This window comes from Ranitomeya imitator, chromosome 5 (genome assembly GCF_032444005.1).
Source record: "Ranitomeya imitator isolate aRanImi1 chromosome 5, aRanImi1.pri, whole genome shotgun sequence".
Classification (NCBI taxonomy): domain Eukaryota; kingdom Metazoa; phylum Chordata; class Amphibia; order Anura; family Dendrobatidae; genus Ranitomeya; species Ranitomeya imitator.
Genome location: NC_091286.1, coordinates 12,355,723 through 12,383,442, shown reverse-complemented (window position 1 = coordinate 12,383,442; position 27,720 = coordinate 12,355,723). Strand labels below are relative to the sequence as shown.

The window sequence follows — 27,720 nt, the reverse complement described above, 5'->3', positions numbered from 1 at the left end:
GCTAAGCGGATGTGGCAGTTTCTTGCAGAGGAAGTTCCGTCCGGTTTGTTCGGGGCGCAGGTGAGGAGTGAGCGCAGCGCTGACCGTGTCCGCCCGGTAGCGGTGACACCGGGACCCCGGAGTGTGAGGTAGCAGCTGCTTGTTAGGAGGAGCCTGTGCCCCGCGTAATAGAGCCCTGAGAGACGTGGGGTCTTTCCCGCCACATGGCCGCCGCCATTACTACTGACCTGTGAGAGATGAGACTGTATAGAGCGAGTGTCACACGGCAAGGGCCTGTACCGGAGAGTGGTGCATCTAATCCTCTCCTGTGTGATACTGTCTGCTGAGCCGTGTATCTAATCCTCTCCTGTGTGATACTGTCTGCTGAGCCGTGTATCTAATCCTATCCTGTGTGATACTGTCTGCTGAGCCGTGTATCTAATCCTCTCCTGTGTGATACTGTCTGCTAAGCTATGTATCTAATCCTCACCTGTGATACTGACTGCTGAGCCGTGTATCTAATCCTATCCTGTGTGATACTGTCTGCTAAGCTATGTATCTAATCCTCACCTGTGATACTGACTGCTGAGCCGTGTATCTAATCCTCTCCTGTGTGACACTGACTGCTGAGCCGTGTATCTAATCCTATCCTGTGTGATACTGTCTGCTGAGCCGTGTATCTAATCCTCCTGTGTGGTACTGTCTGCTGAGCCGTGTATCTAATCCTCTCCTGTGTGACACTGACTGCTGAGCCGTGTATCTAATCTGCTCCTGTGTGATATTGTCTGCTGAGCCGTGTATCTAATCCTCCTGTGTGACACTGTCTGCTGAGCTGTGTATCTAATCCTCACCTGTGATACTGACTGCTGAGCCGTGTATCTAATCCTCTCCTGTGTGATACTGTCTGCTGAGCCGTGTATCTAATCCTCCTGTGTGATACTGTCTGCTGAGCCGTGTATCTAATCCTCTCCTGTGTGACACTGACTGCTGAGCCGTGTATCTAATCCTCCTGTGTGACACTGTCTGCTGAGCCGTGTATCTAATCCTCACCTGTGATACTGACTGCTGAGCCGTGTATCTAATCCTCTCCTGTGTGATACTGTCTGCTGAGCCGTGTTTCTAATCCTCCTGTGTGACACTGACTGCTGAGCTGTATCTAATCCTCTCCTGTGTGATACTGTCTGCTGAGCCGTGTATCTAATCCTATCCTGTGTTATACTGACTGCTGAGCCGTGTATCTAATCCTCTCCTGTGTGATACTGACTGCTGAGCCGTGTTTCTAATCCTCCTGTGTGACACTGACTGCTGAGCCGTGTATCTAATCCTCTCCTGTGTGATACTGACTGCTGAGCCGTGTTTCTAATCCTCCTGTGTGACACTGACTGCTGAGCCGTGTATCTAATCCTCTCCTGTGTGATACTGACTGCTGAGCCGTGTATCTAATCCTCTCCTGTGTGATACTGTCTGCTGAGCTGTGTATCTAATCCTCTCCTGTGTGATACTGTCTGCTGAGCTGTGTATCTAATCCTCTCCTGTGTGATACTGTCTGCTGAGCCGTGTATCTAATCCTCCTGTGTGATACTGACTGCTGAGCTGTATCTAATCCTATCCTGTGTGATACTGTCTGCTGAGCTGTGTATCTAATCCTCTCCTGTGTGATACTGTCTGCTGAGCCGTGTATCTAATCCTCTCCTGTGTGATACTGACTGCTGAGCCGTGTATCTAATCCGCTCCTGTGTGATACTGTCTGCTGAGCTGTGCATCTAATCCTCCTGTGTGACACTGACTGCTGAGCTGTATCTAATCCTATCCTGTGTGATACTGTCTGCTGAGCTGTGTATCTAATCCTCCTGTGTGACACTGTCTGCTGAGCCGTGTATCTAATCCTATCCTGTGTGATACTGTCTGCTGAGCCGTGTATCTAATCCTCACCTGTGATACTGACTGCTGAGCCGTGTATCTAATCCTCTCCTGTGTGATACTGTCTGCTGAGCCGTGTATCTAATCCTATCCTGTGTGATACTGACTGCTGAGCCGTGTATCTAATCCTCTCCTGTGTGATACTGTCTGCTGAGCCGTGTATCTAATCCTCCTGTGTGATACTGACTGCTGAGCTGTATCTAATCCTATCCTGTGTGATACTGTCTGCTGAGCTGTGTATCTAATCCTCTCCTGTGTGATACTGTCTGCTGAGCCGTGTATCTAATCCTCTCCTGTGTGATACTGACTGCTGAGCCGTGTATCTAATCCGCTCCTGTGTGATACTGTCTGCTGAGCTGTGCATCTAATCCTCCTGTGTGACACTGACTGCTGAGCTGTATCTAATCCTATCCTGTGTGATACTGTCTGCTGAGCTGTGTATCTAATCCTCTCCTGTGTGATACTGTCTGCTGAGCCGTGTATATAATCCTCTCCTGTGTGATACTGTCAGCTGAGCCGTGTATCTAATCCTCTCCTGTGTGATACTGTCTGCTGAGCCGTGTATCTAATCCTCCTGTGTGACACTGACTGCTGAGCTGTGCATCTAATCCTCCTGTGTGATACTGTCTGCTGAGCCGTGTATCTAATCCCATCTGTGTGATACTGACTGCTGAGCCGTGTATCTAATCCTCTCCTGTGTGATACTGTCTGCTGAGCCGTGTATCTAATCCTCTCCTGTGTGATAGTCTGCTGAGCCATGTATCTAATCCTCTCCTGTGTGATACTGTCTGCTAAGTTATGTATCTAATCCTCCTGTGTGATACTGTCTGCTGAGCTGTGTATCTAATCCTCTCCTGTGTGATACTGTCTGCTGAGCTGTGTATCTAATCCTCACCTGTGTGATACTGTCTGCTGAGGTGTGTGTCTAATCCTATTCTGTGTGATACAGTCTGCTGAGCCGTGTATCTAATCCACTCCTGTGTGATACTGTCTGCTGAGCTGTGTATCTAATCCTCACCTGTGATACTGACTGCTGAGCTGTGTATCTAATCCTCACCTGTGTGATACTGTCTGCTGAGGTGTGTGTCTAATCCTATTCTGTGTGATACAGTCTGCTGAGCCGTGTATCTAATCCTCTCCTGTGTGATACTGTCTGCTGAGCTGTGTATCTAATCCTCACCTGTGTGATACTGTCTGCTGAGGTGTGTGTCTAATCCTCTCCTGTGTGATACTGTCTGCTGAGCCATGTATCTAATCCTCTCCTGTGTGATATTGTCTGCTGAGCCGTGTATCTAATCCTCCTGTGTGACACTGTCTGCTGAGCCGTGTATCTAATCCTCACCTGTGATACTGACTGCTGAGCCGTGTATCTAATCCTCTCCTGTGTGATACTGTCTGCTGAGCCGTGTTTCTAATCCTCCTGTGTGACACTGACTGCTGAGCTGTATCTAATCCTCTCCTGTGTGATACTGTCTGCTGAGCCGTGTATCTAATCCTATCCTGTGTTATACTGACTGCTGAGCCGTGTATCTAATCCTCTCCTGTGTGATACTGACTGCTGAGCCGTGTTTCTAATCCTCCTGTGTGACACTGACTGCTGAGCCGTGTATCTAATCCTCTCCTGTGTGATACTGACTGCTGAGCCGTGTTTCTAATCCTCCTGTGTGACACTGACTGCTGAGCCGTGTATCTAATCCTCTCCTGTGTGATACTGACTGCTGAGCCGTGTATCTAATCCTCTCCTGTGTGATACTGTCTGCTGAGCTGTGTATCTAATCCTATCCTGTGTGATACTGTCTGCTGAGCTGTGTATCTAATCCTCTCCTGTGTGATACTGTCTGCTGAGCCGTGTATCTAATCCTCTCCTGTGTGATACTGACTGCTGAGCCGTGTATCTAATCCGCTCCTGTGTGATACTGTCTGCTGAGCTGTGCATCTAATCCTCCTGTGTGACACTGACTGCTGAGCTGTATCTAATCCTATCCTGTGTGATACTGTCTGCTGAGCTGTGTATCTAATCCTCTCCTGTGTGATACTGTCTGCTGAGCCGTGTATATAATCCTCTCCTGTGTGATACTGTCAGCTGAGCCGTGTATCTAATCCTCTCCTGTGTGATACTGTCTGCTGAGCCGTGTATCTAATCCTCCTGTGTGACACTGACTGCTGAGCTGTGCATCTAATCCTCCTGTGTGATACTGTCTGCTGAGCCGTGTATCTAATCCCATCTGTGTGATACTGACTGCTGAGCCGTGTATCTAATCCTCTCCTGTGTGATACTGTCTGCTGAGCCGTGTATCTAATCCTCTCCTGTGTGATAGTCTGCTGAGCCATGTATCTAATCCTCTCCTGTGTGATACTGTCTGCTGAGCCATGTATCTAATCCTCTCCTGTGTGATAGTCTGCTGAGCCATGTATCTAATCCTCCTGTGTGATACTGTCTGCTGAGCTGTGTATCTAATCCTCTCCTGTGTGATACTGTCTGCTGAGCTGTGTATCTAATCCTCACCTGTGTGATACTGTCTGCTGAGGTGTGTGTCTAATCCTATTCTGTGTGATACAGTCTGCTGAGCCGTGTATCTAATCCACTCCTGTGTGATACTGTCTGCTGAGCTGTGTATCTAATCCTCACCTGTGATACTGACTGCTGAGCTGTGTATCTAATCCTCACCTGTGTGATACTGTCTGCTGAGGTGTGTGTCTAATCCTATTCTGTGTGATACAGTCTGCTGAGCCGTGTATCTAATCCTCTCCTGTGTGATACTGTCTGCTGAGCTGTGTATCTAATCCTCACCTGTGTGATACTGTCTGCTGAGGTGTGTGTCTAATCCTCTCCTGTGTGATACTGTCTGCTGAGCTGTGTATCTAATCCTCACCTGTGTGATACTGTCTGCTGAGGTGTGTGTCTAATCCTATTCTGTGTGATACAGTCTGCTGAGCCGTGTATCTAATCCACTCCTGTGTGATACTGTCTGCTGAGCCGTGTATCTAATCCTCTCCTTTGTGATACTGTCTGCTGAGCCGTGTATCTAATCCTATCCTGTGTGATACTGTCTGCTGAGCCGTGTATCTAATCCTATCCTGTGTGATACTGTCTGCTGAGCCGTGTATCTAATCCTCCTGTGTGATACTGTCTGCTGAGCCGTGTATCTAATCCCATCTGTGTGATACTGACTGCTGAGCCGTGTATCTAATCCTCTCCTGTGTGATACTGTCTGCTGAGCCGTGTATCTAATCCTCTCCTGTGTGATAGTCTGCTGAGCCGTGTATCTAATCCTCTCCTGTGTGATACTGTCTGCTAAGTTATGTATCTAATCCTCCTGTGTGATACTGTCTGCTGAGCTGTGTATCTAATCCTCTCCTGTGTGATACTGTCTGCTGAGCTGTGTATCTAATCCTCACCTGTGTGATACTGTCTGCTGAGGTGTGTGTCTAATCCTATTCTGTGTGATACAGTCTGCTGAGCCGTGTATCTAATCCACTCCTGTGTGATACTGTCTGCTGAGCCGTGTATCTAATCCTCTCCTTTGTGATACTGTCTGCTGAGCCGTGTATCTAATCCTATCCTGTGTGATACTGTCTGCTGAGCCGTGTATCTAATCCTATCCTGTGTGATACTGTCTGCTGAGCCGTGTATCTAATCCTCCTGTGTGATACTGTCTGCTGAGCCGTGTATCTAATCCTCTCCTGTGTGATACTGTCTGCTGAGCCATGTATCTAATCCTATCCTGTGTGATACTGTCTGCTGAGCCGTGTATCTAATCCTATCCTGTGTGATACTGTCTGCTGAGCCGTGTATCTAATCCTCTACTGTGATACTGTCTGCTGAGCCGTGTATCTAATCCTCCTGTGTGATACTGTGCTGAGCCGTGTATCTAATCCTATCCTGTGTGATACTGTCTGCTGAGCTGTGTATCTAATCCTGTCCTGTGTGGTACTGTCTGCTGAGCCGTGTATCTAATCCTGTCCTGTGTGATATTGTCTGCTGAGCCGTGTATCTAATCCTCCTGTGTGATACTGTCTGCTGAGCCGTGTATCTAATCCTATACTGTGTGATACTGTCTGCTGAGCTGTGTATCTAATCCTCTCCTGTGTGATACTGTCTGCTGAGCCGTGTATCTAATCCTATACTGTGTGATACTGTCTGCTGAGCCGTGTATCTAATCCTCTCCTGTGTGATACTGACTGCTGAGCCGTGTATCTAATCCTCCTGTGTGATACTGTCTGCTGAGCAGTGTATCTAATCCTCTCCTGTGTGATACTGTCTGCTGAGCTGTGTATCTAATCCTCCTGTGTGGTACTGTCTGCCGAGCTGTGTATCTAATCCTCCTGTGTGGTACTGTCTGCCGAGCCGTGTATCTAATCCTATCCTGTGTGATACTGTCTGCCGAGCCGTGTATCTAATCCCATCCTGTGTGATACTGACTGCCGAGCCGTGTATCTAATCCTATCCTGTGTGATACTGTCTGCTGAGCCGTGTATCTAATCCTATCCTGTGTGATACTGTCTGCTGAGCTGTGTATCTAATCCTATCCTGTGTGATACTGTCTGCTGAGCCGTGTATCTAATCCTATCCTGTGATACTGTCTGCCGAGCCGTGTATCTAATCCTATCCTGTGTGATACTGTCTGCTGAGCCGTGTATCTAATCCTTTCCCGTGTGATACTGTCTGCTGAGCCGTGTATCTAATCCTCTCCTGTGTGATACTGTCTGCTGAGCCATGTATCTAATCCTATCCTGTGATACTGACTGCTGAGCCGTGTATCTAATCCTCTCCTGTGTGATACTGACTGCTGAGCCGTGTATCTAATCCCATCCTGTGTGATACTGTCTGCTGAGCCGTGTATCTAATCCCGTCCTGTGTGATACTGTCTGTGAGGAGCTTTGCAGGGCTCTGATTGGGTCGCACTGGACTATGGTCGTTGGTTGTTCTGCTCCGTGTGCGGTGCCGTGCTCATATCAGGTCCAGTAATTCCTGGCAGTAAGCAGCTGACCGGTGGGTTTTCCGGGGGTCGGACCCCAACTTATCTGACATATGATGACCAATATTAAGGACAGTTCAGTAACAAGTCCTGACAAACTGTTTGTAACTTGTGAAAGGAAGCCTTGGTCTTTTAATGCTTCTTGTAAGCTTGTGTTGTGGCCTTTCAGGATTGGCCCGAGCTTAGTGACCTTTCCAATCAGTAGATTTGTTTTAAATATGTCTTCTAACATGGGGGTAAATGCTGTAAAATGCCAGAAGAACCATTACTCGCCTGATAGTTCTGTCGATGCCTCCAGTAGTCTACCATGGCGCAGTCATGACGTGCCCGTCTACCCATGTGACAGCAGCAATGTAGCCAGTGATTGGCTGCAGTGGTCACACGAATAGATCGGTGCATCATGGTTGTGGAGGGGCGTACTGAAGCGTCAGCGCTGGAGCCGTGAGGGTGTATCGGGTGAGTAATGGTTCTTTTGTTTCTTTTTTTTTTTTATGGCATTTTCTACCATTTTAGGCAATTTTAAACCAATTTTGGAAAAGCCTCTTCAAGGAACCCTGTGATTTTCCTGGTACTGATGAGATATTTTCTATGCAGATAAAAGATCCAAGGAGGAAGAAGAGGCGTCAAGAAGAGTTAGGATTATTGAGCTTGGGTTTCAAGTGTTGCTAAATGGCGGGATTGAATATTCGCGATCCCGCGGTGGATCGATCTCTACGGTCAGTTTTCGTTGGGAATATTCCATATGAGGCCACCGAGGAACAGCTGAAAGATATATTTTCTGAAGTCGGACCTGTCGTCAGTTTTAGACTGGTGTACGACAGGGAAACTGGTAAACCAAAAGGCTATGGCTTCTGCGAGTATCAAGACCAGGAAACTGCTCTTAGCGCTATGCGTAACCTCAATGGCAGAGAATTCAGTGGCAGAGCTCTGCGGGTCGATAATGCCGCCAGCGAGAAGAACAAAGAGGAGCTGAAGAGTCTGGGCACTGGGACACCTATAATTGAGTCTCCGTATGGTGATCCTGTGCCTCCAGAGGACGCTCCAGAGTCTATAAGTCGAGCTGTCGCTAGTTTACCCCCTGAACAGATGTTTGAGCTTATGAAGCAGATGAAGCTGTGTGTGCAGAATAGTCCCCAAGAAGCGCGAAACATGCTGCTGCAAAACCCGCAGTTGGCCTATGCCCTTCTTCAGGCTCAGGTGGTCATGAGGATTGTGGACCCAGAAATTGCTGTGAAAATCCTTCATCGTCCAAACGTTGTGCCACCATTATTATCTGGAAACCAACAGGCAGTTCAAGGTCCCAATGTTCCCCTACCTCAAGCAATTGCTCCCGGTCCTGGTGGGCAGCCTGCACCTGTGGGGGGTATGCATGTGAATGGCGCTCCACCAATGATGCAGCCACTACCGATGCAGGGTGGAGTTCCAGGATCCATAAACCCAGCACAAGGGCCGATTCTTCAAGGTGTTCCTATGCCAGATCCTCGAGCCCCTTTACAACGCGGCCCTCCTGCACCTAGCGTCCCACCACGTGGTCTTCTCGGAGATGGCCCCAATGACCCACGAGGAGGAACATTACTGACTGTAACAATTGACGAGCAACCTAACCGTGGATATCTGCCACCACCGTTACAAGGGGGTGTGCCACTGCATCACGACAGAGGGCCTGCAACCCTTGAAATTAGAGGGGGTCCTATGGGTGAGCCACCTCGAGTTATGATTGGAGAATCGAGAGGGGCCCCTATGATGGATCCACGTGCACCAACTTTGGATGCCAGAGGCCCTAGAGATGCCAGACCAATGGAGCCTCGACCCATGGATGTAAGGGGCCCAGGCCCTGCTCCCTCATCGAGGGGTCCTGGTCCTATGCCTGGTCCCATGCCCGGAATGCAAGTACCAGGATCGGTGGGTCCGCAGCCCCCAAGGCCCGTTCCTAACGTTCCAGCAGCTTCTGGACAGGGTGGCTTTAGCCCCGGACAGAACCAGATCACCCCACAGGACCACGAAAAGGCCGCTCTGATAATGCAGGTCCTGCAGTTGACCTCAGACCAGATTGCCATGCTGCCACCGGAGCAAAGACAGAGCATCCTCATCTTAAAGGAGCAGATTCAGAAATCCACAGGAGCCCCATGAGTTGGCCGTGTCCTGATGTGGAAACGGCAGTCTTTTCCAGAATTTTCTGTCTTGTTAGTCTTTAGTGTGTCTGTTTAATAAACGGTGGGATTCTACATATGTGCTCGGTTTACTATGTCTGCCGTCTTGTCAATAAAAAAGTGATAGTTCATCTGGGGTACCGCCACACTTCACTGTCTGTTCCCAGGAGCACCTGGAGAGCTTACAGGACCTGCCACTAGTGTTGGAGGTCTTCTTCACAGCCTACAAGCATGTGGATTGTATGAGTGCATTTCATGGGGTCTGTTCCTGTTGTCTGTAAGCACCCTCCTGGTATCACAAGAAGCCCTCAGTCCACAGTTATTGTCACACCTCAAATCTACAGAGAATAGCTCATAAAATGAGGAAAGCTCTGTCTTTGCAGTGCTTATTTATAATTATGGCAGAGACCCGTAAGGGGTTCGTGCTGCTCTTCTCACTTCTGCATTGGGAGGTGATTTGTGGTGAGCGAACGTGCTCGGATAATGCGTTCTCTGAGCACCCTCAGGTGCTCAGAGTATTTTCGATGTGCTCGAATATTATGTTGGAGTCCCCACGGCTGCTTGTCTCGCTGCTAACAAACAGGCAAGTCCTGCATGTGTTGCGGCTGTCGGAATAGCTGTGAGACATGCAACCTCAGGACTCAGACATATTGTTAGAACACACTGAAGATCCTGTTGGCACAGGAGGATGCTCGAGTAACACCTCATCTGAAAACGTTAGCTCATCACTAGAGGTGATACCTGCCAGGACGCAGGATGGGACAGATGCATACCTGCTGATGGCACTCACGTCTCATCAGGTATCAGTACACGTGATGGCACCTTCCTGTCCCCTGATGCAGAAAGGACAGAGCAGATCAAACCCTTGAAGGCCTTATTCAAAGAGGGATTTTTACTGTTTGTACAAGATGTTGCCTCATAAAAGTTAGAGGGGAATTCTAACATTTGTGACAAGCTTTGTTTTTATCACGACCCCCGGGTATTACTGTTGCAGGGAGAGCTGCACGCCGCAGCAAGGGAGCTGAGAGCAGAGTGGCGGGAACCAAACAGGACCTGAACCACATGACAAGATAGGAGGTGGTCGAGGGCGGTGCCAGACACTGGGGTGCAGAGGAGACGATATTTACTGGAGAGTAGTTAAACGTGCCAAGATCAAAACTAGGAAGTAACTGAGGGGTGAAACGGAGGGATAGTCAGAAATAGTGATGAGCTAGTATACTCGTTGCTCGAGATTTCCCTAGCACGCTCGGGTGTCCTCCGAGTACTTGTAAGTGCTCGGAGATTTAGTTTTTGTTGACGCAGCTGCATGATTTACAGCTGCTAGCCAGCATAAGTACATGTGGGGGTTGCTAGGGAATCCCCACATGTAATCAAGCTGGCTAACAGATGTAAATCAATCAGCTGAGACCATGAAAACTAAATCTCCGAGTACTAAAAAATACTTGGAGGACACCCGAGCGTGCTCGGGAATTCTCGAGTAACGAGTATGCTCGCTCATCACTAGTCAGAAATCCACAAGAACAAACAAGCAGAGTAAAGCAAGGAGAGCAAGACAAGCACACACTCAAGGGGTCAGACACACAGACTAAACGAAAGTATAGCTGATAGAGAATCCAAGTCTGGAGTGTGTATAAATACCCCTCCCAGATCCAAGGAGAGGCCAGCAATATTAACCCTGAGAGAGCAGGACATGAACCAGGTCCTATACCATGACCGTTTTAAATGTGTCAGAGGCAAGAAAACCTCAGTGCAGTTTCTGCTCCGGTTCACAACACGCTACTCACAGGGTTAGGGCTATTTGGCTTTCGGGTGAAATATTGGGATGATCCTACAATGCCCTCTAACCATTTCATGGGAATTTAATGTGACGCCTCTAAACCTTCTAAATGCACATGTCCAACTGCTCAATATTTCTGTACATTTTGCAGAACTTGAAGTTCTCTAACAAGAAGCTTAAAGAAGTTGTCCACTACTTGGACAACTTCTCATACCCCACTCTTGGCCCCGGTAAAAATGGAAAAAGAGCTTGTACTCTCCTCCTGTGCTCGCGCTGTTGTTGGCACTTGTGTTCCTGGTGCGGTTGTTGTGACGCATGACCCCAGCACCCAGTCAACACTGGCGTCACTGTCCCCACATCCTGTCGAATTGAAAATGAAGGGGAAGTTGGAGATCAGCTGCAGCGTGGACTTTCTGTACATGTTCAATTTTTCCGACAGCGGAGAGAGTGATGCCAGGGTCACATGTCACAGCAATCGGACGATATCCCCAGGACAGAGAGTATGGACATTGCTGAAACAGCGCCTGCACGGGAGGGCAGTATAAACTTTTATTAGGGCCAAACATTTAGATCAAGAAGGGGTTGTGTAAGTAGTAGACAACCTCTTTAATGGTAAAATTCATAACAGGTGCTTGATCCATGAATTGGCCAAAAGATAATTGGGTTCTGTTAGAATTGGTATTAAACCGCCCTCATCACGCTGCTCACATTGTGACTTGAGACTAAGACCACACCTAACAATTGATCACCAGGACCTGACCATCGCGAGGCTTAAAGCAGGATGTTCTCAGAAGGAAGTGACCACTGACCTTAGAGTGTCACAGGGTCATCGGCAAGTAGCCACCGAGAGACTAGAAGAGTTAGAGAAGTGGACGTCCTCTGCCACATCCACACTGATGACCGCTTCATTGTGATCAATGCCCTTCGGAGCTGGGTGATGAATGCTGCACAACTCCAGTAACATTAAAGGGAGGTGAGAGGCGCCCAAGTGTCACGTCAGACCATTTAAAACCTTTTAGATCATGGTCTGTTTGTTAGACGACCCCCAAACTACCTGACCACACCACCAGGCACAGAGCATCTACACTGGATGAGGGACCAGTGGCCTCCGCCGGTCACGCTGAGCAGAAATGATGACCGGCAACGATGCATCAACCACTGTTGTCACCAGACGAGCCTTTGGTGGTGGAGGTGTTACAGTGTGAACAGGTGAGTGTAGTCAATGCAGAACTGCCCTACATACACTGAATGGTAAAGGGACAGGCTCCCAGTACTGGAATAACATCATTAATCCTGTTTTTGTGCTGCTGTACAAACACCCTAATGTCGTCTTCATGGACGGCAATGCTCCAGGCCATCGAGGTCACATCATTCAATAACGGCTGCTGGAGCCTGGGGGACTTCAAATGGAGCAGCTGCAGTTTCTCCAGACCATAGAAATCCAATGGATCCGCTCAGTCGCCGTGTGGAGGTTCATAACTTTGAACCTCAATGACCTAAGGGCCGCCCTTCAAGAAGAGTAGGACGCCATGCCTCAGCAGACAAGAACTCCGCTTGTGAACAGCATGAGATGTTCTCGGCTGCAATTTGATGCTCGGCCACAGGATAATGTTTTGAGACACTGACATTTTTTGTTGGGGTATAACCACAAACCAAACCAAATTGAGATGAGATCACCATTGCTGCTTCTATTTAGCCCCTTCAAGACGGAGCTCTTTTTGCGCTTTTCGCTCCCCTTCTTCCCAGAGCCATAACAAGTGCGGTCAAATTGCCAAAAAAAAGTGCAATTTCACAACTGTTTTTTGGATTTTTTTTTTTTTTACCATGTTCACCAAATGCTAACACTGACCGGCCATTATGATTCTCCAGCTCCTTACGAGTTCGTAGACACCAAACATTTCTAGGGTCTTTTTTATTTAAGTGATGAAAAAAAATCCAAAGTTTGATTTAAGAAAAAAAAAAAAAGTTATTTCTGAGACCCGTAGCGTCTCCATTTTTCGTGATCTCGAGTTGCATGAGGGCTTATTTTTTGCGTGCCGAGCCGACGTTCAATTTTGGTGCAGATACGATCTTTTGACTTCTTTTATTGCATTTTAGTGTTAAGGCAACCAAAAAACATAATTCTGTCATTTAACTTTTTTTTTTCGTTACGCCATTTACCGATCTGGATTAATCTTTTTTTTTTTTTTTTTTATATTGATGGATCGGGCGATTCTGAACGCGGCGATACCTAATATGTGTATGTTTGATTTTTTTTTTTTTTTATTTAATTTTGAATGGGGTGAAAGAGGGGTGATTTGAACTTTTTTATATATATTTTTTATTTAATATTTTTAAAGACTTTTTGCATGATCAGATCTCCTGTATGTAGCAGAATTGCTGACTTGCTATGAGCGCCGCCCACAGGGTGGCGCTCATAGCAATCCGGCAGTGACAACCATAGAGATCTCCATGAAACCTGGTTGTTATGCCAACTCATTGGTGACCCTCGATCATGTGACAGGGTCACTGATGGGCAGGATTTCCGGCACACTTGCCGGAAGTACACATTAAATGCTGCTGTGAGAGATTGACAGCGGCATTTAGCAGGTTAACAGCCGCAGGTGGATCGCGATTCCACCCGCAGCTGTTAGAGGCAAATGTCAGTCCAAAAGTTTGGACACACCTTCTCATTTAAATATTTTTCTGTATTTTCATGACTATGAAAATTGTACATTCACACTGAAGGCATCAAAACTATGAATTAACACATGTGGAATTATATACTTAACAAGTGTGAAACAACTGAAATTATGTCTTATATTCTAGGTTCTTCAAAGTAGCCACCTTTTGCTTTGATGACTGCTTTGCACACTCTTGGCATTCTCTTGATGAGCTTCAAGAGGTAGTCACCGGGAATGGTCTTCCAACAATCTTGAAGGAGTTCCCAGAGATGCTTAGCACTTGTTGGCCCTTTTGCCTTCACTCTGCGGTCCAGCTCACCCCAAACCATCTCGATTGGGTTCAGGTCTGGTGACTGTGGAGGCCAGGTCATCTGACGTAGCACCCCATCACTCTCCTTCTTGGTCAAATAGCCCTTACACAGCCTGGAGGTGTGTTTGGGGTCATTGTCCTGTTGAAAAAGAAATGATGGTCCAACTAAATGCAAACCGGATGGAATAGCATGCCGCTGCAAGATGCTGTGGTAGCCATGCTGGTTCAGTATGCCTTCAATTTTCAATAAATCCCCAACAGTGTCACCAGCAAAGCCCCCCCACACCATCACACCTCCTCCATGCTTCACGGTGGGAACCAGGCATGTAGAGTCCATCCGTTCACCTTTTCTGCGTCGCACAAAGACACGGTGGTTTGGAACCAAGATCTCAAATTTGGACTCATCAGACCAAAGCACAGATTTCCACTGGTCTAATGTCCATTCCTTGTGTTCTTTAGCCCAAACAAGTCTCTGCTGCTTGTTGCCTGTCCTTAGCAGTGGTTTCCTAGCAGCTATTTTACCATGAAGGCCTGCTGCACAAAGTCTCCTCTTAACAGTTGTTATAGAGATGTGTCTGCTGCTAGAACTCTGTGTGGCATTGACCTGTTCTCTAATCTGAGCTGCTGTTACCCTGCGATCTCTGAGGCTGGTGATTCGGATAAACTTATCCTCAGAAGCAGAGGTGACTCTTGGTCTTCCTTTCCTGGGGCGGTCCTCATGTGAGCCAGTTTCTCTGTAGGGCTTGATGGTTTTTGCCACTGCACTTGAGGACACTTTCAAAGTTTTCTCAAGTTTTTGGACTGACTGACCTTCATTTCTTAAAGTAATGATGGCCACTCGTTTTTCTTTACTTAGCTGCTTTTTTCTTGCCATAATACAAATTCTAACAGTCTATTCAGTAGGACTATCAGCTGTGTATCCACCAGACCTCTGCACAACACAACTGATGGTCCTAACCCCATTTATAAGGCAAGAAATCCCACTTATTAAACCTGACAGTGCACACCTGTGAAGTGAAAACCATTCCCAGTGACTACCTCCGAAAAAAGACATTTGTCCATCCAGTTCAGCCTATATTCCATCATAATAAATCCCCAGATCTACGTCCTTCTACAGAACCTAATAATTGTATGATACAATATTGTTCTGCTCCAGGAAGACATCCAGGCCTCTCTTGAACCCCTCGACTGAGTTCGCCATCACCACCTCCTCAGGCAAGCAATTCCAGATTCTCACTGCCCTAACAGTAAAGAATCCTCTTCTATGTTGGTGGAAAAACCTTCTCTCCTCCAGACGCAAAGAATGCCCCCTTGTGCCCGTCACCTTCCTTGGTATAAACAGATCCTCAGCGAGATATTTGTATTGTCCCCTTATATACTTATACATGGTTATTAGATCGCCCCTCAGTCGTCTTTTTTCTAGACTAAATAATCCTAATTTCGCTAATCTATCTGGGTATTGTAGTTCTCCCATCCCCTTTATTAATTTTGTTGCCCTCCTTTGTACTCTCTCTAGTTCCATTAAATCCTTCCTGAGCACCGGTGCCCAAAACTGGACACAGTACTCCATGTGCGGTCTAACTAGGGATTTGTACAGAGGCAGTATAATGCTCTCATCATGTGTATCCAGACCTCTTTTAATGCACCCCATGATCCTGTTTGCCTTGGCAGCTGCTGCCTGGCACTGGCTGCTCCAGGTAAGTTTATCATTAACTAGGATCCCCAAGTCCTTCTCCCTGTCAGATTTATTATTATTATTATACATTTTTATAGCGCCATTTATTCCATGGCGCTTTACATGTGAATACGGGGCAAATATAGACAAATACATTAAACATGAGCAGATAACAAGGCACACGAGTACATAAGGAGGGAGGACCCTGCCCGCGAGGGCTCACAGTCTGCAGGGGGTGGGTGAGGATACACTAGGAGAGGGAAGAGCTGGCTGTGCGGCTGTTCAGTAGGTTGAGGATCACTGCAGGCTGTAGGCTTGTCGGAAGAGATGAGTCTTCAGGTTCTTTTTGAAGGTTTCTATGGTAGGCGCAAGTCTGATGTGTTGGGGTAGAGAGTTCCAGAGTATGGGGGAAGCACGGGAGAAGTCTTGGATGCGGTTATGGGAAGAAGAGATGAGAGGGGAGTAGAGAAGGAGGTCTTGGGAGGATCGGAGGTCGCGTGTAGGTAGGTACCGGGAGACCATGTCACAGATGTATGGAGGAGACAGGTTGTGGATGGCTTTGTATGTCAGTGTGAGGGTTTTGAACTGGAGTCTCTGGGCGATAGGAAGCCAGTGAAGGGCTTGACACAGGGGAGAGGCTGGGGAATAGCGGGGGGACAGGTGGATTAGTCGGGCAGCAGAGTGTAGGATGGATTGGAGCGGTGCCAGAGTGCTAGAGGGGAGTCCAGAGAGTAGGAGGTTGCAGTAGTCGAGGCGGGAGATGATAAGGGCATGCACTAGCGTTTTTGCAGTGTTGCGGTCAAGGAAAGCACGGATCCGGGAAATATTTTTGAGTTTGAGACGACAGGAGGAGGCAAGGGCTTGGATATGTGGCTTGAAAGAGAGGGCAGAGTCGAGGATCACCCCGAGGCACCGGGCGTGTGGGACTGGGGATAGTGAGCAGCCATTGACATTGATGGATAGGTCTGGTGGAGGGGTAGAGTGAGATGGGGGAAAGATGATGAATTCTGTTTTGTCCATGTTCAGTTGTAGAAAGCGAGCAGAAAAGAAGGCTGAAATGGCAGACAGACAGTGCGGGATTTTGGTAAGCAAGGAGGAGAGGTCAGGTCCGGAGAGGTAGATCTGCGTGTCGTCAGCGTAGAGATGGTACTGCATACCGTGGGATTCTATGAGCTGTCCCAGGCCGAAAGTGTAGATGGAGAAGAGTAGGGGTCCCAGTGGTTTCCCGTTCAGTGTGTAATGGTGATATTGATTCCTTCTTCCCATGTGTATAACCTTACATTTATCATTGTTAAACCTCATCTGCCACCTTTCAGCCCAAGTTTCCAACTTATCCAGATCCATCTGTAGCAGAATACTATCTTCTCTTGTATTAACTGCTTTACATAGTTTTGTATCATCTGCAAATATCGATATTTTACTGTGTAAACCTTCTACCAGATCATTAATGAATATGTTGAAGAGAACAGGTCCCAATACTGACCCCTGCGGTACCCCACTGGTCACAGCGACCCAGTTAGAGACTATACCATTTATAACCACCCTCTGCTTTCTATCACTAAGCGAGTTACTAACCCATTTACACACATTTTCCCCCAGACCAAGCATTCTCATTTTGTGTACCAACCTCTTGTGCGGCACGGTATCAAACGCTTTGGAAAAATCGAGATATACCACGTCCAATGACTCACCGTGGTCCAGCCTATAGCTTACGTCTTCATAAAAACTGATTAGATTGGTTTGACAGGAGCGATTTCTCATAAACCCATGCTGATATGGAGTTAAACAGTTATTCTCATTGAGATAATCCAGAATAACATCCCTCAGAAACCCTTCAAATATTTTACCAACAATAGAGGTCAGACTTACTGGCCTATAATTTCCAGGTTCACTTTTAGAGCCCTTTTTGAATATTGGCACCACATTTGCTATGCGCCAGTCCTGCGGAACAGACCCTGTCGCTATAGAGTCACTAAAAATAAGAAATAATGGTTTATCTATTACATTACTTAGTTCTCTTAGTACTCGTGGGTGTATGCCATCCGGACCCGGAGATTTATCTATTTTAATCTTATTTAGCCGGTTTCGCACCTCTTCTTGGGTTAGATTGGTGACCCTTAATATAGGGTTTTCATTGTTTCTTGGGATTTCACCTAGCATTTCATTTTCCACCGTGAATACCGTGGAGAAGAAGGTGTTTAATATGTTAGCTTTTTCCTCGTCATCTACAACCATTCTTTCCTCACTATTTTTTAAGGGGCCTACATTTTCAGTTTTTATTCTTTTACTATTGATATAGTTGAAGAACAGTTTGGGATTAGTTTTACTCTCCTTAGCAATGTGCTTCTCTGTTTCCTTTTTGGCAGCTTTAATTAGTTTTTTAGATAAAGTATTTTTCTCCCTATAGTTTTTTAGAGCTTCAATGGTGCCATCCTGCTTTAGTAGTGCAAATGCTTTCTTTTTACTGTTAATTGCCTGTCTTACTTCTTTGTTTAGCCACATTGGGTTTTTCCTATTTCTAGTCCTTTTATTCCCACAAGGTATAAACCGCTTACACTGCCTATTTAGGATGTTCTTAAACATTTCCCATTTATTATCTGTATTCTCATTTCTGAGGATATTGTCCCAGTCTACCAGATTAAGGGCATCTCTAAGCTGGTCAAACTTTGCCTTCCTAAAGTTCAATGTTTTTGTGACTCCCTGACAAGTCCCCCTAGTGAAAGACAGGTGAAACTGCACAATATTGTGGTCGCTATTTCCTAAATGCCCGACCACCTGCAGATTTGTTATTCTGTCAGGTCTATTAGATAGTATTAGGTCTAAAAGTGCTGCTCCTCTGGTTGGATTCTGCACCAATTGTGAAAGATAATTTTTCTTGGTTATTAGCAGAAACCTGTTGCCTTTATGGGTTTCACAGGTTTCTGTTTCCCAGTTAATATCCGGGTAGTTAAAGTCCCCCATAACCAGGACCTCATTATGGGTTGCAGCTTCATCTATCTGCTTTAGAAGTAGACTTTCCATGCTTTCTGTTATATTTGGGGGTTTGTAACAGACCCCAATGAGAATTTTGTTACCATTTTTCCCTCCATGAATTTCGACCCATATGGACTCGACATCCTCATTCCCTTCGCTAATATCCTCCCTTAAAGTGGACTTTAGACAAGACTTTACATAGAGACAAACCCCTCCTCCTCTCCGATTTTTACGATCCTTTCTAAACAGACTGTAACCCTGTAAGTTAACTGCCCAGTCATAGCTTTCATCATCATTTTTTGATGCCTTCAGTGTGAATTTACAATTTTCATAGTCATGAAAATACAGAAAAATCTTAAAATTGGAAAGGTGTGTCCAATCTTTTGGTCTGTGCTGTATATGTACAGCTTTATTTTTTATATATTTTTGATACACTCTTGCCATATTATGGCTTGATGTTTATATGTGTCCTTTGTGACTCCCCATATGGTTATATAACAGGGAGGCTAAGGGTATGTGCACACGTATTTTTTAGCTCTGCAGATTTTTCCGCAGCGGATTTCATGCGGTTTTTGTGCGGATTCCTATTATGGAGCAAGGTGTAAACCGCTGCGGAATCCGCACAAAGAATTGACATGCTGCAGAATGTAACCCGCAGTGTTTCCACGTGTTTTTTTTCCGCAGCATTGGCACTGCAGATTGCGTTTTCCATAGGTTTACACTGTACTGTAAACGCATGGAAAGCTGCTGCGCACCCTCAGCAAACTCCACAACGTGTGCACATAGCCTAAGAGTATTTTTGTGTTTCTGCTTATCTGTCCCATTAGTATCTATGTCATTTTCTTGTAGTTATTTATTTTATTTTATGAGTAATATTAATGTGTAACATTTCTATTTCATTTTGTGCCAATAAACTTTCTGATATATTGATGTGTAACATTTGGATCCCAGTAGCTCTTTGTTTGTCGCTGTATAATAAATCGCAGTCTGTGGAACAACCTCGGGTCCCGATTGCTCTCCTCCAGCCATTAGGCTGCAATGTTGTAATATTTTATTTTTCTTTCCAAAAATAAAAGCCGTGTAAGCCTGGATTCACACATTGGATGACTTTATGCTACAGATACATTTCCTTCATTTGCATGTCCTTCATGTGGCTTTCACTTTGTGGCAATGAGTCATGATGGCCTGCAAGGGACACGGATTTATCCTTGTGCCAAAACGGCAAAGCATCGGCCAAGTTCACATCTGCCCGGAGGCTCCATTGCAGGCTGTGACATATTCAACAGCGTTTGGTGAAACATTATAGAAAACAGGCCAGATGTGACGTGAGAATCCAGAGCAAATGACAAACGTTAAAGCCTTTTAAAATTGGTGTGGTGTTCTGGGGACGGGCCATGAACATGAGATGGCTGGAGGGATGACTATCGGACTGCGGAGCTCATGCAATTCTTCAGTCTTTATACCGGCTTGCTCACTGATTCATTCTTGCCTGCACCATTTTTTTCATGGCCATTCAAGATATTTCAATTTTGTTGTAACCTCTTTAATCTTGAACAACCTGTAAAAATACAGCAAAGGGAAGTATGGACCAGGCTGTAAGCTGATGGAAACCTTCTGTTACGCCGGTAACTCGCACGCCTTCTCAGTGTCATCCTACTCATAGCGCTCACTGCTCTGCTTCTCCCAGTGTCAGGCCATCACACTGAACTGCCTCTTGCAGCACTCCAGCACTGCTGCATCCTCATGTGGCTGGAGAATCTCTACCCTGCTATAGAGAGGCGCGGCCAGACTCTGTGTCCGGCAGAGTGTTGCTTCCCTGGCATAGCCCTTCATGCCTTGCCTGGACTTAGGTTTCTAGTTTCAGGTTTTTGTCAAGGTGCTTGTTTGTTTTGACTCTCCTGTTACCGACCAAGCTCGCTCACTCATTTTGTCTGACCGCTCCGCTCCTGACTCCGGCTTTGTATTTTGATCTTGTGCTGCCCACCCCGACCTCAGACTGTCTGACCATGTCTCTGTCTTTGCATTTGGCGCTTTACTTGTGCCTCTGAGCTTTCGGCCAGAGGCTGTGGCAGGTTCGAGGACTTCCCTGGAGTCGCATCTTGTTGCTACTTAAACGGCCCAAGCCTATCCTCAGCATCAGAGACTGTAGTGCAGACCAGGTAGTCACTTAATTACACCCCTCCAGGGTAAGTCCACCCTGTGGCACAGTGGGTCCGCACCCACCGTGGTCACACCTTGAGAAGGCTGCGGTGCCAGAATCAAGCGACAGCACCCAAGCTACAATAGCTCCGTAACTCCCTTGTAAATGAACGGGCGCTAGGCGGCCGTATGTTCTTGTCCATATTGCAGTCCTGCTTTGACGTTTCAGGTCACAGAACCCGCTGTCGACATCATGACTGCCAAGGAGGCCATTAGTTCAGCTCACGAGAGTTGTGACCACAATACAGTGGAGAAAACACAACTGCTATACAATCTTGTGAATTAGCCATAAATTGTAATTTTATTATTTTTATTTTTATTTTTAATTCTGTGACCATTACAAAAATATTGTTGATACTGGGCCGTTAGCAGCTGCAAATGGATTTTGGCTGAGATCTGAAGCAGTAGCAACGCTGTGTAATGAGGGTCTAGCAAATCCCCTCCTTTTTATTGCTAATTTAATATACCACAGTTTTTCCAACCGTAAATAGCAATGAAAATTCCAAAGCATTTCCATTACTTGTAATCCGGGCTTAAAGGCTGTGGATGTCACAGGGAAAAAAATAAACATTTTTTTTTTCCCAGTAATGCATGCTGGCTGTGAGGTCTGTGAATAGAAAATCGTTTTGCCCACACCAGATCCCATATACCAGCTCTGCTTCATTCCTGAACGTATTTTCCCCTTCCTGGTTCTTCAGAAATCTCTCCCCTATACAGCCACTGATGCTGAAGAGTGTGGAGAGTGTGCTTTTTCCCTCTCCTACCCCCTGTCTACCATGGATTCTCTCCACGCTATACTAATACTTGTCTGTATGATTTCCTCCTGCCGATTGCATTGCGTGTGCTCTCCTCTTTATCTACAGTATGGATTGTCTTCCCTCCCTAATGACTTGGATGCTTTCCTTCCTCTCCGCAGTCTGAGAGACATAGCGCTGAACAATGTGCTGTGATATCAGAAGTTCCAGGAATGCTATCGCTGTGAAGTCAGCGTGAGTTTATTAAACATGCATTGTACTCATTTTTATTTGAATTATTCATATATTGAGGTCCAACAAAATAATTGGAAGGGGTTGTTCACTTTTTTCTGCCTTTTATGTTTTTATGTTTACCACATTCTGACATAGATCCTGGCACCTTGTTCCTGGCTTTATCTCTGTGAGGTTGTACACAGCAGATCAGAGTGTGGAGGGAGAGGAAAGCATACAAGTCTTTATGGAGGGCAGACTGCAGTGTGTAGATAGGGAGGAGAGCTGCTTGTATGCTGCGATTTGTGATGCTTGAAATATAGAGAGATGAAAAGCGAAAGACCACTGAGAATAAGAATTGATATTCCTCTTTGATAACATTTATTAGTCTAGTATAACAACTGGAAGAGAGGAAACGCGATGCAGAAATCTCTTGTTAGAGGAGTCTCTTTACCTTCACTTTCTGCTGACTGATTAATTGTAAAATAAATGCATTAATATGAGTGTCCTCGTACCTGATCATTGTCATGCAGGGACCCATGGAGCAACGACTGGCAGAATTCAGAGCAAGAAAAGCCAAAAGTCATCCGCCAGATGGAGACAGCGGGGAGAGGAGAACTGACGCCGAGCAGAGGATGAAAACATTTATACAGATGGCAAGAGAGAGATTTCACAGAGTGTTCAGCTGGGGCGAAAGGCTGGAACCTGCCGAAACTCAAGTGTCCGACGCCGGGACTGAGGTGAGATGGAAAACGAGGCGTTAAAGGGCTGTTCCCACCTTATACCTTCATGACACGTCCTGCATCTGTCTGCACAGAGCCTTGTCGCACCCGGCTGTCAGTGGAGAGGTGGTCCGCATGTCCAGTAATTTCTATGGGACAGCCGGGTGCCATGGAGCCCCATTATGGGGACACGTGTCGGTGTCACTCTTCATCTACCATATCCGCTGGTAATAAAGAGAATCAACAAGGAACAAAGCTGACACCACTGTGGCTGAGGCGGAGCATGTGCAGCGGAGCGTGACGTGTTGTAGCCCACGTTATACTTTACCCACCAGTGAGCGCTCTCAGGGTCGTGTGCTCATTGTGGAGATCCTGATGCTGCAGCAATTCAGAGAAAATTCACATTCAAAAATGTTTCCCAGAAATTAGATTCACATTGACTGGACGTTATTATTCTCTGAGATCACCCCAGACCCGAGAGGTTGCACTCACCTGGCGATCACGAGTCCTGCCATGTAGCCCTATTTACTTACTACAGGGTGCGGTACTATTACTACTTACTACAGGGTGCGGTACTATTACTATATACTTACTACAGGGTGCGGTACTATTACTATATACTTACTACAGGGTGCGGTACTATTACTATATACTTACTACAGGGTGCGGTACTATTACTATATACTTACTACAGGGTGCGGTACTATTACTATATACTTACTACAGGGTGCGGTACTATTACTATATACTTACTACAGGGTGCGGTACTATTACTATATACTTACTACAGGGTGCGGTACTATTACTATATACTTACTACAGGGTGCGGTACTATTACTATATACTTACTACAGGGTGCGGTACTATTACTATATACTTACTACAGGGTGCGGTACTATTACTATATACTTACTACAGGGTCTGGTACTATTACTATATACTTACTACAGGGTGCGGTACTATTACTATATACTTACTACAGGGTGCGGTACTATTACTATATACTTACTACAGGGTGCGGTACTATTACTATATACTTACTACAGGGTGCGGTACTATTACTATATACTTACTACAGGGTGCCGTACTATTACTACATACTTACTACAGGGTGCGGTACTATTACTATATACTTACTACAGGGTGCGGTACTATTACTATATACTTACCACAGGGTGCGGTACTATATACTTACTACAGAGTGTGGTACTATATACTTACTACAGGGTGCGGTACTATTACTATATACTTACTACAGGGTGCGGTACTATTACTATATACTTACTACAGGGTGCGGTACTATTACTATATACTTACTACAGGGTGCGGTACTATTACTATATACTTACTACAGGGTCTGGTACTATTACTATATACTTACTACAGGGTGCGGTACTATTACTATATACTTACTACAGGGTGCGGTACTATTACTATATACTTACTACAGGGTGCGGTACTATTACTATATACTTACTACAGGGTGCGGTACTATTACTATATACTTACTACAGGGTGCCGTACTATTACTACATACTTACTACAGGGTGCGGTACTATTACTATATACTTACTACAGGGTGCGGTACTATTACTATATACTTACCACAGGGTGCGGTACTATATACTTACTACAGAGTGTGGTACTATATACTTACTACAGGGTGCGGTACTATTACTATATACTTACTACAGGGTGCGGTACTATTACTATATACTTACTACAGGGTGCGGTACTATTACTATATACTTACTACAGGGTGCGGTACTATTACTATATACTTACTATAGGGTGCGGTACTATATACTTACTACAGGGTGCGGTACTATTACTATATACTTACTACAGGGTGCGGTACTATTACTACATACTTACTACAGGGTGCGGTACTATTACTATATACTTACTACAGGGTGCGGTACTATTACTATATACTTACTACAGGGTGCGGTACTATTACTATATACTTACTACAGGGTGCGGTACTATTACTACATACTTACTACAGGGTGCGGTACTATTACTATATACTTACTACAGGGTGCGGTACTATATACTTACTACAGGGTGCGGTACTATTACTATATACTTACTACAGGGTGCGGTACTATTACTACATACTTACTACAGGGTGCGGTACTATTACTATATACTTACTACAGGGTGCGGTACTATTACTATATACTTACTACAGGGTGCGGTACTATTACTATATACTTACTACAGGGTGCGGTACTATTACTACATACTTACTACAGGGTGCGGTACTATTACTATATACTTACTACAGGGTGTGGTACTATTACTATATACTTACTACAGGGTGCGGTACTATTACTATATACTTACTACAGGGTGCGGTACTATTACTATATACTTACTACAGGGTGCGGTACTATTACTATATACTTACCACAGGGTGCGGTACTATATACTTACTACAGGGTGTGGTACTATATACTTACTACAGGGTGCGGTACTATTACTATATACTTACTACAGGGTGCGGTACTATTACTATATAGTTACTACAGGGTGCGGTACTATTACTATATACTTACTACAGGGTGCGGTACTATTACTATATACTTACTACAGGGTGCCGTACTATTACTACATACTTACTACAGGGTGCCGTACTATTACTATATACTTACTACAGGGTGCGGTACTATTACTATATACTTACCACAGGGTGCGGTACTATATACTTACTACAGGGTGCGGTACTATATACTTACTACAGGGTGCGGTACTATTACTATATACTTACTACAGGGTGCGGTACTATTACTATATACTTACTACAGGGTGCCGTACTATTACTACATACTTACTACAGGGTGCCGTACTATTACTATATACTTACTACAGGGTGCGGTACTATTACTATATACTTACCACAGGGTGCGGTACTATATACTTACTACAGGGTGCGGTACTATATACTTACTACAGGGTGCGGTACTATTACTATATACTTACTACAGGGTGCGGTACTATTACTATATACTTACCACAGGGTGCGGTACTATATACTTACTACAGGGTGCGGTACTATATACTTACTACAGGGTGCGGTACTATTACTATATACTTACTACAGGGTGCGGTACTATTACTATATACTTACTACAGGGTGCGGTACTATTACTATATACTTACCACAGGGTGCGGTACTATATACTTACTACAGGGTGTGGTACTATATACTTACTACAGGGTGCGGTACTATTACTATATACTTACTACAGGGTGTGGTACTATATACTTACTACAGGGTGCGGTAGTATTACTATATACTTACTACAGGGTGCGGTACTATATACTTACTACAGGGTGCGGTACTATTACTATATACTTACTACAGGGTCTGGTACTATTACTATATACTTACTACAGGGTGCGGTACTATTACTATATACTTACTACAGGGTGCGGTACTATTACTATATACTTACTACAGGGTGTGGTACTATATACTTACTACAGGGTGTGGTACTATATACTTACTACAGGGTGCGGTACTATTACTATATACTTACTACAGGGTGCGGTACTATTACTATATACTTACTACAGGGTGCCGTACTATTACTACATACTTACTACAGGGTGCCGTACTATTACTATATACTTACTACAGGGTGCGGTACTATTACTATATACTTACCACAGGGTGCGGTACTATATACTTACTACAGGGTGTGGTACTATATACTTACTACAGGGTGCGGTACTATTACTATATACTTACTACAGGGTGCCGTACTATTACTATATACTTACTACAGGGTGCGGTACTATTACTATATACTTACTACAGGGTGCGGTACTATTACTATATACTTACTACAGGGTGCCGTACTATTACTACATACTTACTACAGGGTGCCGTACTATTACTATATACTTACTACAGGGTGCGGTACTATTACTATATACTTACCACAGGGTGCGGTACTATATACTTACTACAGGGTGTGGTACTATATACTTACTACAGGGTGCGGTACTATTACTATATACTTACTACAGGGTGCGGTACTACTACTCCCGATCTGCAGATATCCTCTCTGGTTTGGCCGGTGGACATGGCTGGGCGGAGGGGCGAGGTTGCGGTAAGCTCCGTCCTCGCCTTGCTGCCTCCCTGCTCACCCGGCTGCACCGTTCTTCCAGATTGTCATCCTGCCTGTGATGATAATGAGACTGTGCACAAGTGATCATTTCATGCTGTTTCTTGCAGGTTTTGCAGCGGATGCCGGTGATGGCGGAAGAAGCGTCGCAGTGTGACGTCGAGCCCAGCGCCTCCTCTCTGTGGAAAGCCGTCCTTCTTGTGAAGTTCCTCCTGTGGCTCGTCCTGCTGGGCCTCTTCGTGGAGCTGGAGTTCGGACTGGTTTACTTCATTCTCTCCATGTTCTATTGGCTTTATGAAGGGACTCGCAGGCCGGGTCTAAGAAAGAGCGGAGAGAAGAGCGCCTACTCCGTGTTCAACCCCGGCTGCGAGGCCATTCAGGGAACACTGACTGCGGAGCAATTCGAGAGGGAGCTGCAGTACCGGCCGCTGGCCGGGAGGTAGGACTGGCGGACAGCGGCCATCGTGCGGTGCCGAATCCATGCTGACCGGAGAGCACTAAAATCCACCATAGAAAATCCTGAACTCTTTGTAATGTTCTGTAAAGGGAAATGTTTAATCGCTGCAGATTTTCCATTCGGATTTGCAAAAACAATCACCGGCCTGATCCAACACCGGCGGGCAGGAGGGATTTCTACACATTTCCTGTGGTGCACTTTGCATTACAGACCATGAAACCTTTCCTTAATCTGCTCACAAAGGAACCTTGCTGTAAAATCTCCGCGCTAGGTTGCACACTACGGCTAGGATCACATGCCGAGTGTTTGCCGCAGATTTATTTTTGCAGAGTATTTGTTGCGAAATCCAATTTCATTGCAGATTTTCCCCTCTGAATTGTCGATTGCTGCACAAAAAATGTCTGCACCGTGCAAGCGACATTTGTTTCCATCTCACACACTTTGCAGGAACGTTATTACCCTGCAGATGTTTCAGATGCAAAATACACAAGGGAAATCTGCAACGTGTGAACATGTCCTTACAGATATCCGCTGCCCCTGCCTCCATCGATCCCGGCCACCTGTGGTCCTGATCTCCTGATGAGCAGAAAGCTGGAAGGAAACCAGAAAAGACCAAGTTATCACCTTATCCATAAAATAGCGTGATCCGACCGACTAGTCCTAGCGGATCTGGGTCTCGGGATCGGTCCGGGTTCCTGCACCCCCCGATCAGTAAGTTATCTCTGATCATATGGACAGGTGTTAACCTGCTCCAAACCCTTTCTGGTGGGTTTCTGTTTTCCAGAAAAAAAAATAAAAATGTTTATTCATAATAA

The 27,720-nt window shown here is 45.7% G+C and overlaps 2 protein-coding genes across 4 annotated transcripts; both read left to right on the top strand.

The window, feature by feature from the left end:
* On the top strand, nucleotides 1-9,103 carry LOC138681075 (cleavage stimulation factor subunit 2-like). 2 transcript variants are annotated; one of them, XM_069768308.1, is made up of 2 exons: nucleotides 1-60; nucleotides 7,473-9,103. In XM_069768308.1, exon 2 carries the CDS (start codon nucleotides 7,548-7,550, stop codon nucleotides 9,006-9,008), a length of 1,461 nt encoding a protein of 486 aa, XP_069624409.1. In that variant the 5' UTR covers nucleotides 1-60; nucleotides 7,473-7,547; the 3' UTR covers nucleotides 9,009-9,103. The 2 variants fall into 2 exon arrangements, with proteins under 2 accessions (XP_069624409.1, XP_069624410.1); XM_069768309.1 differs by having other exon boundaries at nucleotides 25-128.
* SAYSD1 (SAYSVFN motif domain containing 1) lies at nucleotides 8-27,720 on the top strand. Of its 2 annotated transcripts, none has more exons than XM_069768310.1 (3): nucleotides 8-60; nucleotides 22,124-22,330; nucleotides 26,559-27,720. In XM_069768310.1, the coding sequence occupies exons 1-3, from the start codon at nucleotides 10-12 to the stop codon at nucleotides 26,889-26,891; spliced, it is 591 nt and encodes a 196-aa protein (XP_069624411.1). In that variant the 5' UTR covers nucleotides 8-9; the 3' UTR covers nucleotides 26,892-27,720. The 2 variants fall into 2 exon arrangements, with proteins under 2 accessions (XP_069624411.1, XP_069624412.1); XM_069768311.1 differs by having other exon boundaries at nucleotides 48-128.